At 51.4% G+C, this 19,448-nt stretch overlaps 3 protein-coding genes across 10 annotated transcripts; 2 read left to right on the top strand and 1 right to left on the bottom strand.

Moving 5' to 3' along the window:
• The first annotated feature begins 146 nt into the window (after positions 1-146).
• aspdh (aspartate dehydrogenase domain containing) lies at positions 147-2,140 on the top strand. Of its 3 annotated transcripts, none has more exons than XM_048990379.1 (8): positions 147-386; positions 586-645; positions 770-914; positions 994-1,078; positions 1,185-1,334; positions 1,425-1,648; positions 1,743-1,882; positions 1,968-2,140. In XM_048990379.1, exons 1-8 carry the CDS (start codon positions 383-385, stop codon positions 2,003-2,005), a joined length of 846 nt encoding a protein of 281 aa, XP_048846336.1. In that variant the 5' UTR covers positions 147-382; the 3' UTR covers positions 2,006-2,140. The 3 variants fall into 3 exon arrangements, with proteins under 3 accessions (XP_048846336.1, XP_048846335.1, XP_048846337.1); XM_048990378.1 differs by having other exon boundaries at positions 147-464; XM_048990380.1 differs by lacking the exons at positions 1,743-1,882; positions 1,968-2,140 and having other exon boundaries at positions 147-464; positions 1,185-1,323; positions 1,425-1,642.
• Positions 502-9,676, bottom strand: gys1 (glycogen synthase 1 (muscle)). 3 transcript variants are annotated; one of them, XM_048990373.1, is made up of 16 exons: positions 9,528-9,670; positions 7,987-8,158; positions 7,721-7,902; positions 6,469-6,660; positions 6,089-6,274; positions 5,721-5,865; positions 5,532-5,649; positions 5,211-5,331; positions 4,504-4,610; positions 4,357-4,416; positions 4,053-4,245; positions 3,831-3,957; positions 3,642-3,737; positions 3,393-3,556; positions 3,235-3,315; positions 502-3,104 (listed from the first exon to the last, which is right to left on the bottom strand). In XM_048990373.1, exons 2-16 carry the CDS (start codon positions 8,102-8,104, stop codon positions 2,769-2,771), a joined length of 2,226 nt encoding a protein of 741 aa, XP_048846330.1. In that variant the 5' UTR covers positions 8,105-8,158; positions 9,528-9,670; the 3' UTR covers positions 502-2,768. The 3 variants fall into 3 exon arrangements, with proteins under 3 accessions (XP_048846330.1, XP_048846331.1, XP_048846332.1); XM_048990374.1 differs by having other exon boundaries at positions 7,987-8,115; positions 9,528-9,668; XM_048990375.1 differs by lacking the exon at positions 7,987-8,158 and having other exon boundaries at positions 9,528-9,676.
• pold1 (polymerase (DNA directed), delta 1, catalytic subunit) lies at positions 8,967-18,827 on the top strand. Of its 4 annotated transcripts, none has more exons than XM_048990371.1 (27): positions 8,967-9,013; positions 12,874-13,069; positions 13,154-13,267; positions 13,346-13,486; positions 13,576-13,701; positions 13,772-13,940; positions 14,379-14,493; positions 14,570-14,699; positions 14,778-14,944; positions 15,023-15,127; positions 15,214-15,354; positions 15,479-15,589; positions 15,678-15,869; positions 15,957-16,045; positions 16,160-16,276; positions 16,356-16,469; positions 16,580-16,727; positions 16,812-16,907; positions 16,987-17,124; positions 17,215-17,390; positions 17,481-17,633; positions 17,717-17,819; positions 17,912-18,044; positions 18,130-18,243; positions 18,338-18,390; positions 18,473-18,570; positions 18,653-18,827. In XM_048990371.1, exons 2-27 carry the CDS (start codon positions 12,883-12,885, stop codon positions 18,738-18,740), a joined length of 3,318 nt encoding a protein of 1,105 aa, XP_048846328.1. In that variant the 5' UTR covers positions 8,967-9,013; positions 12,874-12,882; the 3' UTR covers positions 18,741-18,827. The 4 variants fall into 4 exon arrangements, with proteins under 4 accessions (XP_048846328.1, XP_048846326.1, XP_048846325.1 ...); XM_048990369.1 differs by lacking the exon at positions 8,967-9,013 and adding an exon at positions 11,292-11,313; XM_048990368.1 differs by lacking the exon at positions 8,967-9,013 and adding an exon at positions 11,625-11,773.
• Positions 18,828-19,448: the final 621 nt, after the last annotated feature.

Below are 19,448 nucleotides of genomic sequence, written 5' to 3'. Positions count from 1 at the left end.
AAAACCAGGAAAGCTTTTGTTCTTATAAAATGCAAAAACAGAATAGGATATCTTAAAATACTGTGGCTGGTTTAAAGGTGAGATGCATTACGTAAGAAGCAGCTACAGACTAGGCTTATGACTTGCTGATGTGGAAAGCCAAGCACATCAGAGTTAGCACCTTCGGTAGCTGGCCACGCTCTGCTTTGAGAGCCTCCTGGTGAGACAACCTCTGATTGGGTCAACCAGAGGAAGTGAGTGCTGTGCAGAGCATTGCCCCAAGGCTGCGTCTATGACAGAGACATGGGCTGATAATTAACAGAGTGCAAGTTCAACTTTGACCAACTCCAAGCTGCCCTGCGCTGCCTAGCCGAGCAGCAGGACGACACGGAGAAAGCAGAGTATGGGTGAGTCAGTCGCCTCTATAAAACCCTCGGAGTGCGTGAATACTGACCACAGCTCCGCAAGGATAATGACTTATTTAGGTAAAGCGCTCTTTCTGGAAGAACAAACACACCACACTGCGGTCGAGTCATTTTTATTTAGCATGTGTCCAACAATAAACAAAACATGTGCTCGTGTCTGTATTTGTGTCTCTCTTCACAGACCTGACCGCACACACCTTAAGAGTGATGGCTGTTGGAGTTGTGGGATATGGTCACTTAGGTTGGTACCTTCTCTTTGGATCCTTAAAGGGCACACTTGAAGCAGTTGCGATCTCTCTCAGGTCCTCTTGCTTAGCTTTTCCCTCTGGCGGTTCTTGTGGTGAATAGCTGTCTCCTGCTCCCAGGACAGTACCTAGTGGAGAGGATCCAGAAGGAGGGTCACAGCTTGGGCCTCCGCCTGGTCTTTGTGTGGAACAGAAACCCTCAGAAGCTAAGAGCCTCTGTTCCTGAGGAACTGATCCTAGATCAGCTGTCCCACTTCCCTGAAAAGTGCGGTGGAGGTACTGGGAGGAAGGGCAAGTGGAGGGCGTTGCAGTACCTACAGGACTGTGTGTGCTTTGTGTTTTAGGAATGCAGACTTGATCGTGGAGGTGTGCCACCCACAGGTTGTGAAGGACTTTGGGGCCCAGTTCCTCTCGCATGCTCACTTCCTGGTATGACGGGCATGGGGGGGGGCAGGTGATTTGACTGGATTTTGGATGGTTGTGCTTCGCTGCCTGGACTGGTACCAAGTGGTCGATCAAAGTTCCCACTCTCCAGGTGGGCTCCCCCTCTGCCCTCTCAGACCTCCAGTTGAACAAACAACTGCGGCAGACTGCACAGCATCATGGGAAGACACTTTACGTGCCTAGTGGGGCACTGTGGGGCAGCCAGGATATCCAGCGGCTGAATGAGAGCGGTACGTTGACGGTGAGAAAGCCGGCACACAAGGGCAACCGTTCATAAACATGAACACAGCTGGAAGCGTGTGAAAATCTCCATCTCCAATCCCATTGACAGAGTCTCTTCATCCGCATGTCCAAACACCCCTCCTGTTTCCGCCTGACGGGGGGTGGGCCCAAGGATTGGACCGAGGGAGAAGGCAGGAGGGTGCTTTTCAAAGGCTCCGTGGCCGACCTTTGTCCGCTGGCCCCAAACAACGTCAACACCATGGCAGTGGCTGCTATAGCAGCAGACAGACTGGGTTTCAGCGGAGTGATGGGGGAGATAGTCTCTGATACTGCGTAAGATCTCTCATGCACACAGGAGCATAGCAGAGCCACTCTTCACCTCTGCGGCCTGCTCTGAGACGAGCTTGTTCTCCATCCTGTCCCCCAGGCTGAAGGAGTACCACATAGTGGAAGTCAAGGTGACGGGCGCCAACGGCTTCTCTGTGACCTCTGTGCGGCGTAACCCCGCCCAGCTGGGGGCAGTGACAGGGAGTGCCACCTACGCATCCTTCTGGAGCAGCTTGCTGGGTGGGTAATGATGAAGGACGTTTGTCAGGGGCAGAGCCATCCGCTGCCTTTGTGCGCCAACCTGCATCTCCTCTCCACACTGCAGCATGTAAAGGCCAGAGAGCCGGAGTCTGCCTGTGCTGAGCGAGCTGGAGCCGCTGGCTGTGAACCACGCTCTGAAATTAGGCCTCGCATAGAAAGTTTTGAAGAAGCTGCATGACACTTGTCTCAGGAACAAGACGTCTATCACAGTGAATCTTAATAAAGCAACTTATTTGATCATTTTGTACTGTTTTTCAGTCCTCGAGGTAACAGTAACACGGAGTTGGTGGTCATCTAACAAGAGAGAGGGTCATAACACAACAATACTAGCACAGAAAGTGTTCACGACAAACAAATCCCCACTGACTGACTGACAAGCGCAAATTGCTAAAACCGTATGTATAACAATGCTCACTGACGTCGATCCACCCATACTATACTACATCTCGTCTGACACATCCTGGAATATGAGGTAATCTTGCTAACATGCACACAATCCTCAGACTGGACTGCCAATTGGCGCCATGTCATGTCTCGGGTTGGGGGGGAGGGAGGGGGGCGCACTACTGGGGCAGCAGCAAACTTAACTGACTATGGAGCTCCTTACGTAACAGAATAAGAGGTTCTGCACTGGCTTTGCGGGCAGGGGTGCGTTTCCCCCGCAGAAGGTGAACCCAGCTACACCTCCACCTCCCGTACTGCAGGTTTCTCCTATTGTACCACGTCTTCATATATATATATATATATATATATGCTGGGAGGCTCAGTGACAGGTGTGTGGGTCTATCAGTCATATGCATAGTGTGTTTGTGTGTGGAAGAGAGTGCGAGGGAGTGTTTGTGGGGGTGCATGCACTGGTGCAAAATCAGTTCTTCTCACTAGAAATAGAGCTCAGGGGTGAGGTGACAGAACTGGGGGGGGAGTGCGTAGAGCTCGCGGGAGATTGGGCGGAGCTCAGTGAAGATGGGGCGGGGCTTCCACTGCCATTGAGCAGTGGGTATGGTAGAGAGCTCTTGTTCCGGAAGGACAAAGAAAGTGGGTGGCGGATGTTGCGACGGTCTTTTTCAGCCTCGACGTCCTCGTCGTATCGCTCCTCATCATCATCCTCCTCCTCCGCCTCGCTGTGGTGGGGGGAAGAGTGACGGGAGAGGGCGGGCGAGGGGGGAACTGAAGCTGGCCTGGGGTAGCGGAAGCCCTGGGTCTGTTGGGCAGTTGAGAGATAGACACATGGTAAGGGGGGGGGGGGGCATTTCACAACCACAGCGGACAGGAACAGGATCTCTTTGAGAGAATGATGCACACTGAGTGACGAGAACCACAGACAGACTTACTGAGGTGGCATCCTGGGGCTCATAGCAGTAGGCATCTGGAAAAGCCTTGGCTAAGGCCATGTGCCGAGCCGTGACGTAGTACTGAGAGGGACACATGGAGACAGTCAGAGCAATGCACCAATCACAGAACGCCTAGGAACTGCCCCCGCCCCCCTCACCTGGCCCAGGTATCTCCAATCTAGCAGGTCACTCAGACGTTCTGTGCGGTTCCTCTGGATGATTCTCTGCCGCCGGCTTTGCTGGCAGAACTGGTACAGGAAGGAGGTCAGCTGGTTACAGGATTCATCCACACTGCGGAACCGTCGGTCTAGGATGTAGATTCCTGGGGGTGGTGAGATTTTTAGAGTTAGAGGACACAGATAGACAGGAGGACAGATTGGATAGTGAACAGGAGGGCAGGAGCGTACCATAAGCGGACGGATCAGCGATGTGCTCCTCCATGAAGCAGCCGAAACCAGAAAGGTTGGTAGAGACAGAGGGGATCCCCATCACTGTGCATTCCGCTAAGCAAGAGGAGGACACAACTTGGGGGGTAAATATGACTGCATCAGAGTCTCCCCCCACCACTATAACCACATACACACACACCCACATACCTGGTGTGTAGCCCCAGGGCTCATAGTAAGAGGGGAACACACCTAGGTGACACCCCCTTACAAATTCCTCATAATCCATGGGCAACAATGGAGAGGTCGAGGAAAGGAATTCCGGGTGGAAAATCACCTAGGAGGACAGGATGTACTTTCAGATGGACCATAAGTGAGAGTTCCCCTGAGAGGAGCAGAAACACTGTTGCAATCCTTTGGCCCTGTGCGTACCTTGACCCGGTCAGAGGAGCTGTTGAAGAGGCCAATCCTGCGAATGCTGGTCAGAATGGGGTCTGAGCTATCATCCAGCATGTTGTGGGTGCAGATCGGTGGCTGGCTGTGCCGCTGTGTGCTGAAGATGGCTCGCTTCATCATGGTGAAATCCTCCTTGTCCAGCATCTTTGATACGTCTGGCAGCTGGCCCCTGCAGGCGGCATTGGGACAGTAATGAATGTGTGGATATGTCGGCACACGGAGAGGGACGATGGCACAGGACACGCTGGCAAACAAGCACAAGTAACTACACGGCACTCACACCAGCAGAGACTCATACAGCTTCTTCCCAAATTTCTCTTTGACAGTGTGAGCTGTGTCCCTGTCACCAAAAAAGAGGGAGCATCAGTACAAAGCACGGTGCTTGCGGCAACAATCTCCAGTCTGACCACAGCACAGAAGAGCTCACCACAGCTGCTTCCGGACGGCCTGGCCCTTCAGAGTTTCCACATTGAAGTTATTCGTCCTGGCAGGCATGATGAAAAATGCCACTACAGTCACTTCACTATGGTTGACCTGGAAGAGGCAGAGCATTACACTACAGACAGGATTCGTGACTCTATAAATCTTGTTCTCCATGAGACGCACAGACACATAGAGGTGAGAGCAAGCTTGAAGTTACAGCACAGGGTCCGGAGCCTATCCCCGGCAAAAGGCAGGGAATAACCTCTGGATAGAGCATCAACCCAACGAAAGCAAGTGTTTTGTATGAGACTAAATTTTGGTTTTATTTATATTTTATTTGACGATAATTCAAATTCATATAAAGCCATTTTTGAATCGGCACATTGTTTAATATTACAACCTTTATAACAGTTAAATCTGTGTCCTTAAAAGCCGCGTGTTCACACCTAATGAAATACCATAATAACAGCTTTACTGTGGCATGTTACCTTCAGGTATCTGTAGCGGGGAGAACGGTAGATCAATCTGTGTGTGTGTATGTGTGTGTGTGTGTGTGTATATATAAAAAGAGCAGTGATACACACCGATACGCACTAGCAGACAGACATAGCACTCACCTTGAGCACTGATGCACATTGATACACACTGACCCACAGAGGTAGCACTGATACACACAGTGATACACACAGATAAGCTCTGACAGACACTCACCCTGAGCAGGTAATTAAGCCGAGCCAGAGACTCCAGGAAAATATCAGCTCCCTTATTGGAGAACTCATACCTCCCAGCAATGAAGAGGAACAGGCACTTATCTAGATTAAAGTCCAGGTGCCTGAGAACATGAGGTCAGTTACACACTGGCATAACATACACAAGTAGCACACAGCACCCCCTGCTGGTGATAAGACTACTTGCAGCAGATCTGGTCATTTCAATTGTCCTATTGCAGTTAAGTAGCATTATCAAAAGACTATGTTAACAGAAAGGTGAGCGTTATTGGTCAGTTGCCCTAGTAACAGCAACTCCACCTACCCATAGAAATGTCCACGGATGAACTCCTGAATACGGGCCTTGCTCTGGGCATGCAGGTTCTGGAACTCGTGCATGGCAGAGAACTTCTTTACGTTGAGGCCGTTTGGAGTGATGATGTCTGTGTGAAAATGAGTGGTCAGCACCTGCTGCGACTGCCCTCCCTCCTGCCTCCCTCCGGCGGTGTCTCACCCGGCTTCCTCCTGAGCAGGAACTCAGCCTCAATGGCTGTGATCTGGGACACGGTGGTAAAGATGTGGGCGCAGCAGGCCGCAGCTCTCTCTATACAGTATCGGTGGTATATCTGCCTGTCTCCAGCCTCCTTATCGACGTTAAACTACGAGGGGAGCAGAGCATGTTTAGGAAGCAGGTGTGGTAGGACAAAGGGTCAGGTGACTGCGCTCTCTCTCCCATTTCCATTCCCACCCATCCCTCCCTTCTACACTGCCCCAGTAATAAACCACAACCTCCCCCCCCTCAATCCTCATGTCACATGACCACAGTTGCAGCTCTGACTCTTACGTATCTGTGAAAGTCCAACACGTCACAGAGTAACAAACCTCACTAAGGTTGTTGTAGAAGTCCACGTTCCCAGCACACAGGTAACGGCCCAGCAGGGTGGCGTGGGTGGTGAATATGGTGGCTACAGGCAGCTGCCTATGCCGGCACAGCACCAGTCCCAGGCCGGCCAGCCACTCATGGAAATGGGCCACGACATGTGATGACTCCTCGCACTGGGCTGCAAACTGGGGGCACAAACACAGAGTCACTCTGAGTCCTCGCTTCTGGTCCAAAAGGACGGCGATCCGGTGTATAACATTAGCCAAAAGGACGGCGGTCTGGTGTATAACATTAGCCAAAAGGACGGCGGTCTGGTGTATAACATTAGCCAAAAGGACGGCGGTCTGGTGAACGTGACCAGCGCCATAAGCAGACTGACCTCCCCCAGCAACCAGGCAGTGAGAAAGCCAAAGAGCACGGCGTCGTTGGCCTCACGGTCGAACCACGGCACGCCAATGCTGCAGCTTTCCCAGAGCTCACTTTTCCAGCGGTCCAGTGACCAAGCGGTGAAGCCAACATCAATCAACACGACATACGGGCCGCCCTCGATCAGCCAGCGTCCGAAGTACACCTGTGAAAACATGATCTGGTTCCTGAGAGAGCTCTGCAGGACCACGAAGGCTCCAGCTCAGACGGTCAACTGGCTTGCAGATTTACACTGCCATCGTGAGCCATCAGTCTGAAACACAAATCATCGCATGACTAAGCAGTTAAACCTCACCTTCCTCCATTTCACCCCAGCTAGCCCAGTGGTGTTTCTCAATACCAAGAACATGAAGATCGTAGACCAGTTTTACTGACTTGCCTCCCAAGACCAAACCTGGGGTGCAATGAATCATGGGATTTGTCTTGTTTAACTAGGATGCAACTTAGAGGAGACAAAACGCGCCGCTTTCCTCTCTGATTGGTCATAATATGTGGGTGGCTGTTGCGAAGCAAGAACAACATCCGGGGATTTTTACCATCCTCTGTTCTTCTGCTCTTAATATTAGAACTGGTCTTTGCCAATGGAAGATGACATGAAACAGGTACCCGAGAACACAGGTACAGTCAAGTACATATATTGAGAAGCACCCCTAGTCTCCACCGTTTGACCCCGGCGGGCCTTGGCCTCCACCGTTTGACCCTGGCGGGCCCTGGCTTCCACCGATTCACCCCAGCAGGCCCTGACCTCTATCGTTTCACCCCAGGCTCCTTCACTCTTTTTTGCTGTCCCACCAAGGCAGCAGAACAGAGCAGCTGACAGACTTACTGTATCCCCATGTGTGAGTCAATCTCGGGAAGCCCCTTAAAATAGAGCACAGTACGAGCTGTGGCCTGTGTGAGACACCGATACAGCCTGTAACCTTTAAACACGCATTCCAGCGAGGTCCTCTCAAAACAGAGGCCTGGTTCAGGGAAGAGACAGCAGATCAGGAAAGGCCACAGACAGAATGCCACCATCAGGGTGTCAGTTATCAGACACACAGGTTAAGGATAGAAACCAAAGTGTTCAGTTCCGGAAGGGGTGTCACCATCGCAGCTGAGCAGGAACTGAATATGTTTCAATCTGCATGGCTACATGTGTTGTAGTACAGCTAAGCTGTCTCAAACCGTGACAGTATGCGGTATAGGGTGCACATTGACTGTACCTTACACCCACTGGTGTTCATCTTATCGATGGTCTTCTTTAGAGCTGGGTTGGTTGGCTCGATCAGCTCCACCTGTGTTCTGACATTGCTCTCCATGTAGGGTCCAACCAGGAAGTAGTTCTCCCCCCATTCTTCTGCCGTCAGGCGGGCCTTGGTCTGGATCACGGTGTAGATGCCACCCACTGAATGAGAAGCAGCCCGTTGTCAGTGTGAGCATCCCGAGTACCAGCAACACACAAATGCACCATCTGACGCAAGTGAGGAACCTTTGTTGGCCACCTCCCAGGCGACTTCGAAAAGCACCGCATTCTCATGGTCAAACTCCTCGTCCCAGTCGTCCAGCCCGGAGAGGGAGGTGACGGAAAGGCTGCGAGCCAGGGGCATGCTGCCTGCAGCTGGGAGGACACTGTCAGGATGCTGGCCACCAAATAAATAACCCTGAAAATGCATGGTCAGTCAGCCAGACCGCTAACCCTAACCATTCACAGCAAAGGACAAGCACAGCCACCTGTCCTCGTGGATCTTCTCCCAGCACAGGCACAGGTAATCCATACTATTAATAAAACAGTGTGTGGCTTTAAGCATTCTTGACAAACCAGCCACACATCATGATTTCTCAGAAAAGTACTCATAAAAAGTAAACAAAGCAAACCCCCCAAGACCATTGACCAGGATAAATGGGTATAAGACTGGATGATAAAATGAAGCCCCTTGAAAAGAGAGTTGCACAAAAAATAAAATTTGAAAACTGAAGGTCACAAACAAACAAGCAGTGTACTGGACATAGAGTAAGTTGAAGAGGCATAAGTAAGTTAGTAACCCAGATACTACTCAAGAACACATCATATACAAATATAGTAACTGCAAGAGCTATATCAACTGTTATTATTAATTAATGATAAACAAACACGAAATCAGTAGGCATCTGACAATTATTGGTAAATAAATACGTGAAATAAGAATGTAGTGCTACATTATATGCGCCCCCTAAACAAGGGTTACATATTAAAATACCTACACAGCAGGCAAAACTGACTACAGAGTTTGCCATTTCATGAAAAATATAACACTGACAAGACCAGCAGACCTAGTGAGCAGAACATAGCGTACTATTTACGTCAATGTGTACTAAATAAAGTAAATCTAAATTGACATCAGCGGAACCGGTCACATGCATGCACAGCGTAATTCTGAAGTTTGAGAACGAGCACGTTAGTCACGCACGCATCTCTCGCGGCATTTTCATTTAGGACCGTAAGACAGCGCCAACATACAGATACAACACTACTGTCGGTAAGGTGGGGGTGTCACTGTCCTCCCGTCGGGACACCTGTTTCTCTCTCCTACTTAGACAACAGAGAGGCAAGAAAACTCAGCGACCGTACGTCTCCACACAGCGCAGACAGGGCTGCCAAGACTAAGTCATTGCCATTTCAATATCTCCTACTTCGCAACTTTCTTTTTAAAAAAACACCGCTTAAGTGACATATGTTGAACTTAAAAAGATTTCGCGTAGTCTCTCGTTTAATTGGCTCGCAAGCTGCCCTGCCTAAAACGCTCCGCGGACGTGCAGAGGAGGCGGGTTGCCGCCGGGTGTATTACCGTTACACACTCAGCACCAACCGATCACGCCTCCTTCCATTCCGGCATTTTACGCAAAAACTAACCGTCACATTATCGACTCCAGCAGCGGCATTACTACTGTGACTTCTGCCTCTTTGCTTGCAACACTTCCCATTGATAAGATATCGCAGATTTTAATGTATCGTATTAAAATCATAAGGAATGGCATAAGCTCGACACTGACCTTCGGCGGTCCTGTCACTGTCCGAACGTCCCGTGCAATCGCAACGCTGGCATCTGTCACTCAAAGAAACGGGGGGCGGTCGTGGCGGGGAGGAGACAAAACGCGCCGCTTTCGTCTCCGATTGGTCGTAATATGTGGGTGGTTCTTTAAAGGACAGCGCACAAATAGCACTGGGCGAGGGGGCGGGGGACGATTAAAGTTAATTCGGCCCCGGATTGGAAACCCGATGATAGACCCGCCTCCAAATTTCCAGCATAAAAAATGTGATTGGTTTCGAGACATTGCGGAGAGTGACGCCGGATTGGCGGACACCCCTGTTTATCCAAAAGACGGAATTTGATATAATAGCGAAGATGCAAGATATAAATAAGTTTTAGTAACCGTTCGAGGCCGGGAACGGGACAGAGAAGAAAATACTTTTTGACTACGCTCCATTACCTTATATTATTGTTCCTTGTAACAACAATGTTTATCTAAATACGGTGTTCAGACTTTCAAAATTATATTTATTACGTGCACAGTTGTACTTGTGTTCAGTGAAATGCGTTATAGCCGAGCTCCAGACTGGGGAAAAACGTAACAGGGACATAAATATAAAGGGGACACGAGTATGTAAGATATGACATTAGACGTTAAACATCAAACTTGACAATAATCTTAAATATCCATAGTGTGCGATTGTCAGTCGGTAGTAAAGTGGCAAGTAGTGCAGGAGTCCAGAAATACGTATTCGATATATACATGTGTAAGTTAAGTAGGCAGGAACGCTGGTTTGCAGGTCTTATGGATCCGAATTGCCTATAGAAATAATGTCTTCCTCAGCTTTCCTGCTTTGGCCTTCAGGTAGTGGTCGCATTTGCCTGTCCTCAGCACAGAGAAGAGGTCATTGTTGGGGTGGATGGGATCATTAATAATCTTCATGGTCCTGGACCTGCATCTTCTGGTGTAAATGTTCTGGGGGGTTGGGAGTGCTTGTCAGATCATGTGTTCGGCTGACTGCACAACTCATTGCAGAACCTTGCAGACTCTCTGTGCTGCTTCCAAACCAGGAGGTGATGCTCCCTGTCAGGATGCATTTGATAGTGGCTCTGTAGAAGGTCTTTGGTATTGGAAAGGACACCTTTGGTGGTACAGGCATCAGCGAGTCGTCCTCACTAAGGAATGCATGTGCAGGCACCAGGGCAGGTCCTCGGCCATGTGAACACTGAGGTTCCTGAAGCTGCCCCCCTCCCCACCAAAGTACTATTGATGCTGATGGGGTGTTAATCCCTCTGCCGTCTCCTCCCAAAGTCCACAATCTACTGCTATGTCTTGTTTACACTGAGGAGGAAGCTGTTCTCCTGGTACCATAGTGACAGTGTCATCTCCTCCTCCAAGTAAGCATGCTCCTTGTTATTGGCAAGTAAGCCCAGCTGAATTGTCTGCAAACTTTAACAGTATTGTTGCAATCATCCTGACCATATGATACTGTCATGCAGATATTTCTTACCAAATCACATTTTAAAACCACAATAAAACCATAATGTGTTCCTTCTTATTAATAAATGTGATGCACAAAAATAGACATCAGATGCCATTTGAAAATAAACCTTTTATTGTATGCATGCATTCATCGCAGGCAGCACAGGACACAAGGACACACAGAATGGGGTGTTTAAACATGCACAAAACTGTAGTAATGTAGTACTAGCAGATTCTAGAAATCTATGTAGATTTTACATAGGTGGACTTATTGGTATTTTTGATGTTGCAGAAGGAGAAGATTCCATGAGTACACTTGCTTGTGGTAAGCTCAAACCTAACAGAATTCTCCCTCTTTTCAACCCAGTTTAACTTAAAAAGTCATTAAACCAAACTACCCACAGCAACAGCAGTAGGATATGGATTGCGAAGACGGATGGACTGCTTAACTAAAAGACACTTAAGACGATTAAATGGCCTATAACCGTAACTCGGTAGGGCTGTGCTTGTAAACGTACTGACTATTTAGACTAAGTGAGTCTAGAGAAAAACGACTCCGTCGCCATACAGCCCTACAAAGATGGTGTCGTCGGGTGTTCACATCCGGGTATATGTTTCGGTATCTTTCGGCCAATCAAAGATTGCGGTGGGCAACCCGGTTTGCCGGGAAACCGGAAGCATTTCAGAGCTAATGTTTCAGGGGGCGGAGGACGACTTTAGATGATCATTTGGCGGGAGTTTCTGTAAGCTTAATCGAGGAGGAAGTTGGGGAGTGTTTCATAAAGGTAAACAGTCACAGACGTTTAAGTTCATATTCTTATATTCGAGTTATGTGTTATGTGGACAGGTATGGTGTATTGAGTGTCTAGTTTTTGGGTGGATAATGCTAAAGATTAATAAACGTGCTCTGTGTCCCGCCGTCTCCCTGGAAATGTAACGTTTATTTTGAAACCACTTTCTATATATGCGGATCCTCTCGGGCGCATCACACCTAATTGCAATTGTATGCAACTTTTAGGTGCGTCTTAATGAGTTGGTAAACTCTGTGCATGTAACATGAAATTGTCCTGAATTTGGAGTAATTAAATCTCGAGTTGCAGGCAGGAGTGATCACTAGTTCGGATTTCGTCATGACAGTCCTATTTTCCTGCTCTTTGTCTATATTGCTGTTGGATGTTTCCCCCACGCCTCGTCGCTCAAAAATGTTCTCCGGATAATGCCATAAAAATAATTGCAAGCACTGCTGTTCTCGGCTTCTGTACACATAATTCACAGCGTTATGGCGCATACCGCTCAAGTCTTGAGATTTTTCATCTCATGACTTTAAAATGCCGAAGTTGGGATAGCTGGTATATGTTGGGTCCGACAGTTCTATAGGTTACATATATAGTACCGGTAGTACATTACCATTTACAGCATGGTAGAAACTTGAAGACTTCATTGGCAATTAGAATTTAGTATTTGAAAGGGCCTTTTTATCTGACGTACTTTAGTGTATCAGACTTAATCCTTTAAGAGTGTTGGACTGTATCAGAGCATTAAGTGAATAACTGAACATTGTCTTGACTAGTTTTATTGACTGATGTTATTGTGTTCTGTCTCACCAACACAACAGCTTTTCACTTTGCATGGGTGTCCTCATTTTTTAGATATTCTCCTTTTTAGAGTCCATTCTGACGGTCACCCTATTTGCAGGATGGATATGCTCCCCGGGCAGGTGGACATTATGCATTGTGTTTATGGGGAGCTGGGTGTCAGCCGGGTGGTGATCGGATATGTCAGTTTTATGAGGAAGCTCTGCAATAATATTGGATCAGTTAGCAAGCTGGGAGCGGGGGTGAGCCCAGCCATCTCTACACTGTCTTTTCTCTTGCCTTGGTGTCAGGACTGGGCCATGGATGCAAAACGGAGGAATGGTGGACCAGTGCTGGGAGGAGCTTCCCAGGCAAAGAGGAGCAAAGCGGGGGGTGAATGGGACGACGGCCCCTCCGTCTTTGAAGAGGAGCTCGCCATGCTGGACGAAGTAGAGATAGAGGGGGAGTGCAGGGAGGGGCAGGCGGGGCACGACGTCATTCCCGTTGGTAAGCTTCCTGGAATGGAGGGCCTTCTGTCCTGTGCATGGCGTTGCTAGTCTCCGGTGTGATTCCTTTCCTCATCTCTGGCAGGTGACCTTTTTTCCACGGATATCAATCCTCGCTGGGCGCGGCCCTCGGCCTTACCCCTCAATCCTGGCACCGACGGGCTGATATTTCAGCAGATTGAGCTGGATTACTATCTAGGTGAGGATCTCGGTTGGGGGGAGGAGCACACTGGCAGGGTCAGGGTCACACACCAACATGTTTAGTGTGTCCTGATAGGATCGCCAGTAGCGGGAATGCCGGGCCAGTCCCAGGGAAGCGTGCCTATCATCCGCATGTTTGGCGTGACGGACCGCGGGAACTCCGTGTGCTGCCACGTGCACGGCTTCGCTCCATACTTCTACATCCCGGCACCCGCTGGTAAGTCACCCCCCTCCGGCCGCTCTGTCCACTGTACGCTGTGGTTCCTTCCTATTAGTCGCATGAACAATGTCTCCTTGCTCACCCAGGTTTCTGCAGCGACCACCTGAGTGACTTCCAGAAGGAGCTAAATGCAGTCGTCCTGAAGGACATGCGATCGAATAAGGATAACCTGTCCGTAACTGTGCTGGCTGTGGACATCACGCGGCGAGAAAGTGAGCCCCCTGTCCCCATCCTGCCCAACCCCGCCCTGCCCGTGTAATACCAAACCCTCATTTTCGCCAGGCATGTATGGATTCCATGGAAACCGCCCCATGGACTTCCTGCGCATCACTATGGCGACGCCCCGTCTCATTGCCCCCGCCAAAAGGCTGCTGGAGCAAGGCTTTAAGTTCGGGTCCTTTCCCATGCAGAACTACCCCTCGTACGAGGCCAACATCGACTTCGAGATCAGGTGCAGTCAGCAGCTCCCGCTGGATGGTTAAGGGTTGTACATGCGTGTTCCTGCCTGTTCATGCTTCTCACACCAACGCACCAGACAGCCGTGTACTTTGGCAGTTTATGAAGTGTGGTGTGGATATCTTATTAAAAATGATTATTAATTAAATCTAACCGTTTATGATGTACCTGCAGTACGCAAGGACAGAGATGGGTATATGGGGTTGTAGTTTCAGACATTATTATTTTATAAACACCATTTCTACCTTGTCTGATCAGTCTTTGGTCCGATTCCCCTTCTTACTTCCTGCTGCTTCTCCCCTGGTGGGTGTTCCATGATGCAGGTTTTCTCAGTTAGCTGGGTTAAAATAAGCTCGAAGTCATGATCTTCCAACACGAATGCCCCTTACCTAAGCTCTCATTGGACAATCATGACCAGTGTGTCTCTGCGCAGGTTCATGGTGGACAGTGACATGGTCGGCTGTTCCTGGGTGGAGCTTCCTGCAGGAAAGTACCGTCTGAGAGAAGAAAGGGGTCCAGGGGAGACAAACCCCAGACAGCCCAGCAAGGTACGTGCCGGGTAGGGGGCTGCCCTGTGCCCTCTGTAGGGAGGGTCAGTAACATGGCTGACCTTGCCTCCGTTAGGTGTCCCTGTGCCAGTATGAGGTGGACGTGGCCTGGTCGGAACTCATCAGCCACGCAGCCGAGGGTGACTGGCAGAGGATCGCCCCCCTGCGTGTACTCAGCTTCGACATCGAGTGTGCAGGGAGGAAAGGTAAGTGCCTGCCCAGCACTCCCTGGCCCTAACCATAGGCCCCCGGACCCCTCACCAGCTGGCCATGCCCCCCTGCAGGCATCTTCCCGGAGCCCGACACAGACCCCGTGATCCAGATCGCCTCCATGGTGCAGCGGCAGGGCGAGAAGGAGCCCTTCATCCGCACGGCCTTCACCCTGAACTCCTGCGCCAGCATAGTGGGATCCCAGTTGCTCTGCTTCACCCAGGAGAAGCAGCTACTGCAGGTACACACACGCCCAATGACACACACGCCCTCGCACACGCGCGTGCAAATGCTCTAACCCTTGTGCGAACCCCTTCAGAGTTGGGCGGAGTTCGTTCGGACCGTGGATCCTGACATCATCACCGGCTACAACATCCAGAACTTTGACCTGCCCTATCTGTTGAACCGAGCGGCTGCCCTCAAGGTAGGAGGCGCCCCCCCCCCCCCCCCCCCCCGGGCTGCGGTGCTGCCCCTCTTCGATCAGGGCATCACTGTGCTTCCTCTGTGCAGGTGCACCTGTTTCCCTACCTGGGCCGGGTTCGAGGGATCAAGTCTGTGCTGAAGGATTCCAGCTTCCAAAGCAAGCAGATGGGAAGGAGGGAGAACAAGACTGTTAACATGGAGGGTCGGGTGCAGTTCGATCTGCTGCAGGTGGGCGTGGTCATTCATTGTTAGTATGGTTACATGTGGTGGGTGTGGTCTAGCGGTGGGTGTTTTTTTGTGCAAGGTGTAATCATTGGTAGTGGGCAAGGCCTTACTTGCTGCCTCCCCCCAGGTGCTGCTGAGAGACTACAAGCTGCGCTCCTACACCCTGAACGCTGTCAGCTTCCACTTCCTGCAGGAGCAGAAGGAGGATGTGCAGCATTCCATCATCACAGACCTGCAGGTGTGAGAGGCTGGGGGTGTATCATACAAGGGGGGGCGTGGCCAGGGGCGGGGCAGACTCCATATGACACACTGTCTCTGTCCCCCAGAACGGGAACGAGCAGACGCGGCGGCGCCTGGCGGTGTACTGCCTGAAGGACGCCTACCTGCCCCTGCGACTGCTGCAGAAGCTCATGTGCGTCATCAACTACATGGAGATGGCGCGTGTGACCGGCGTGCCGCTCACGTACCTGCTGTCCCGCGGCCAGCAGATCAAGGTGGTGTCGCAGCTCCTGCGCCAGGTATGCTCCCCGCCCACCCCCTCTAAAACCCACCCACACCCCCCAAGGGCAGGTTCTCAGCCTCTGTGTCTCCCCCCCCCACCCTAGGCAATGAAACAGGGGCTGGTGATGCCAGTGGTGAAGACTGAGGGGGGCGAGGACTACACAGGAGCCACAGTAATCGAGCCCGAGAAGGGGTGCGTACATCAGCCAGCGTGCACATTACTGCCTTGGCCAGCAGGGGGCCACCCAGGGTAGAGCATCCAGCGAATCAGGCAGAGGATGCATGCAAATAACAGCCATGTGTGCAGGTACTACAAAGTTCCCATAGCAACGCTGGACTTCTCCTCCCTGTACCCGTCCATCATGATGGCTCACAACCTGTGCTACACCACCCTGCTGCAGAAAGGAAGCGTGGAGCGGCTGGGGTGAGCAGCAGGGAGAGCTGTGGGTGGGGGTGGGTGGGGCCTGTGCGCTGTGTGTGTAAGTCGGCACTCTGTCCCACAGCCTGTCCTCGGACGACTTCATCAAGACCCCCACAGGTGACTGCTTCGTGAAGAGCACGATGAGGAAGGGCCTTCTGCCCGAGATCCTGGAGAACCTACTGACAGCTAGGAAAAGGCGAGTGACCCCCAAGGCACATGGGCGTCTGAGGGGGGGTGGTCTCTACCACCCAAGGTACATGGGTGTCTGAGGGTGTGTGTTTTAATCTCCCCCCCCCTGCCCCCCAGGGCTAAAACTGAGCTGAAGAAGGAGACAGACCCCTTTAAGAAGCAGGTGCTGGACGGCCGCCAGCTAGCCTTGAAGATCAGCGCCAATTCTGTGTACGGATTTACAGGGGCCCAGGTGGGCAAGCTGCCCTGCCTGGAGATCTCGCAGGTAAAGGGGGCGGGAGCCAGTGGGCGGCGCTATAGGGTGAGCTGGCCCTGGAGCCACATTGATGCATCTTCTCCTGCCTGTCAGAGCGTCACAGGTTTCGGCCGGCATATGATTGAAACAACGAAACAGCTGGTGGAGTCGAGATACACGACTGACAACGGTTACAAAGCCAATGCCAAGGTGAGCAGTGCGCCATCCATCGCCATGGTGACCAGCCAGTGACTATAACCCTGATCCCCCCCCCACCCATTCTGCTTAGGTGATCTACGGGGACACTGACTCAGTGATGGTCAAACTGGGGGTGTCCACGGTGCAGGAAGCCATGGATCAGGGGCGCGAAGCAGCCGAGTGGGTCTCCAGCCATTTCGTGGCACCCATCAAGCTCGAATTTGAGAAGGTAGTTGGGAGAGTGGTGCCGTATTTACAGACAGGGCGTCTGGCTAATTATGAGGCGCCGTGTATAAGTTCTGACACTCGCCCTCCTCAGGTCTATTACCCGTACCTGCTGATCAACAAGAAGCGCTACGCTGGCCTGTATTTTTCCTCTAACCCTGACACCCACGACAAAATGGACTGCAAAGGCATAGAGACTGTGCGCAGAGACAACTGTCCCCTGGTGGCCAACCTCATCAACACCTGCCTGCAGAACATCCTGATCGAGAGGTTGGTCCTGGTCTTCTCGTCTGCACTGCCCTGCATTCGCTGTGGGCTTGGGGCAGGACCCCTCATGGTGCTCGTCGCCTTTTCCCTCAGGGACCCCCAGGGGGCGGTAGAGCATGCCAAGGAGGTGATCTCTGACCTGTTGTGTAACCGAATCGACATCTCGCAGCTGGTCATCACAAAGGAGCTGACCAGGAGCGCTCAGGAGTACGCGGGCAAACAGGCCCATGTGGAGCTGGCGGAGAGGTAGGGGAGTGGGGGTGCCTGGCCAGGAATATTGTCGCATGCATGTTGGGAGGTGTATGAGAGGTGTGTCCCCCACCCCCTAGAATGAGGAAGCGGGATCCAGGAAGCGCGCCGAACCTGGGAGACCGAGTCCCGTACGTCATCATCAAAGCAGCCAAAGGTGTCGCCGCGTACATGAAATCAGAGGTGGGTAGACTAAATGGCAACAAGGAGGATGTCATGTGTATAAGTGGCCACTAAGGGGCGGTGTTGTGTACATGGTTCTCTCTGTGTTTCAGGACCCCATCTATGTGCTGGAGAACAACATCCCCATCGACACGCAGTACTACCTGGAGCAGCAGCTGTCCAAACCCCTGCTCCGCATCTTCGAGCCCATCCTGGGGGAGAGCAAGGCGGAGGGCATCTTACTCAGTGAGTCCCTGTGTGGAGCAGGGGGTCAAGTCCCCCCTCCCCCACTTCCCCAGTACCTACTAAATGGACCTTGTCTTGCCCTCAGAGGGAGACCACACGCGCTGTAAGACCGTGCTCACCTCCAGGGTTGGTGGCCTCATGGCCTTTGCCCAGAAGAGGAGCACCTGCATTGGGTGCCGTGCCACACTAAAGACAGATGGTGAGCAGACCTCCAATCCAGGCTTTACCCCCCCCCCCCCCCCCAGTACCCCCCAATCCGTAACCCTACACCCTGGCCTGTTCTTTCCCTGCAGCTGCCGTCTGCGACTTCTGTAAGAACCGGGAGTCTGAGCTGTACCAGAAAGAGGTATGACTGATGTTACTGTGGCATTATGGGAATGGCACGTGTAGGGTTAAAGCTGCCCGTGACCCTGAGCGTGATCCCGCAGATTTCGCACCTCGGCGCCCTGGAGGAGCGCTTCTCACGCCTGTGGACGCAGTGTCAGCGCTGCCAGGGCTCCCTCCACGAGGACGTGCTCTGTACCAGGTGAGGCCCCCCCCCCCACCTGTGACTCGCTGGATCCTGCTGAACTGGCCCCCATTTACGTGCTCCCTCCCCCTTCTTTCAGCCGAGACTGTCCCATTTTCTACATGAGGAAGAAGGTACAGAAAGACCTGGATGACCAGGAGAAGCTGGTGTCCAGGTTTGGCTGGTGAAGTGTGGACAGCATGCTGGGGCTACTTGTAAAGTTTTGGTTGTTTTGTTAGTCAATGCAAAATATCAATAAAATGTTTGTTAAATAAATATTACGTCTTATTTTTGGAAATTGTTGCTTGAGTCAGGCTGCTGGGTTAGAGTTATGTTTAGAATGGCTCATTGAAATGCCAGTCAGGGCTCTCATTAGTATTTTTTTCTTCCACCACCAATGACTGTTGCATTGATCCCAGAAAATGGAAAAGGCTGCATGTATGTAACACATCAGCCAGCAGTGTAATGTGCACAAGCTCTCATAGGAGGTGCCGCTGCAGCAGGACCTCTGCGGAGGGATATAGATAATGTGGCAGCGAATGAAAATGTTTGTAAAGAGGTTTCCTCCATGCCCTGGATCCCTTTCAGTTTGCATATTGGGCCAACAGGTCGACAGATGTTGCGATTTTCCTCTGCTCTGCACTCCTGGGCACGAAGAACTCTTACGTGAGAATGCAGTTTATAGTCTTTAGTTAAGCATCCAATACCACTGTTCCTCAACAGCTGATACAGAAACTGGATCAGCTGGGCCTGAACACCTTGCTCTAATCGGCTGCTGGACCACAAGTGGTTCTGGTCAGCAAAAATACATCTGGCACCATCACATCGGACTCCCCAAGAATGTGTGCTCTGTCCCCTGCTCTTCACCTCGCTGGCCCAAGACTGCCCACCAAACG

This window comes from Brienomyrus brachyistius, chromosome 22 (assembly GCF_023856365.1).
Source record: "Brienomyrus brachyistius isolate T26 chromosome 22, BBRACH_0.4, whole genome shotgun sequence".
NCBI classification, from domain to species: domain Eukaryota; kingdom Metazoa; phylum Chordata; class Actinopteri; order Osteoglossiformes; family Mormyridae; genus Brienomyrus; species Brienomyrus brachyistius.
The sequence above is the reverse complement of the archived record's forward strand: the minus strand, read 5'-3'. Positions and strand labels throughout refer to the sequence as shown.

Excerpts from the sequence above, each read along its gene's own strand:
- pold1 (XM_048990371.1), top strand. The coding sequence starts at position 12,883 with ATGGATGCAAAACGGAGGAATGGTGGACCAGTGCTGGGAGGAGCTTCC. Across the intron at positions 16,277-16,355 it reads GGAAGCGTGGAGCGGCTGGG|CCTGTCCTCGGACGACTTCA; the intron begins GTGAGCAGCAGG and ends TCTGTCCCACAG. Across the intron at positions 16,728-16,811 it reads CCTGCCTGGAGATCTCGCAG|AGCGTCACAGGTTTCGGCCG; the intron begins GTAAAGGGGGCG and ends CCTGCCTGTCAG.
- gys1 (XM_048990373.1), bottom strand. The coding sequence starts at position 8,104 with ATGCCCCTGGCTCGCAGCCTTTCCGTCACCTCCCTCTCCGGGCTGGAC. Across the intron at positions 6,661-7,720 it reads TGAACACCAGTGGGTGTAAG|GTGTACTTCGGACGCTGGCT; the intron begins GTACAGTCAATG and ends ATGTTTTCACAG. Across the intron at positions 3,958-4,052 it reads GCTCCTCTGACCGGGTCAAG|GTGATTTTCCACCCGGAATT; the intron begins GTACGCACAGGG and ends CTGTCCTCCTAG.
- aspdh (XM_048990378.1), top strand. The coding sequence starts at position 383 with ATGGGTGAGTCAGTCGCCTCTATAAAACCCTCGGAGTGCGTGAATACT. Across the intron at positions 465-585 it reads AAGGATAATGACTTATTTAG|ACCTGACCGCACACACCTTA; the intron begins GTAAAGCGCTCT and ends CTCTCTTCACAG. Across the intron at positions 1,079-1,184 it reads TCTCGCATGCTCACTTCCTG|GTGGGCTCCCCCTCTGCCCT; the intron begins GTATGACGGGCA and ends CCCACTCTCCAG.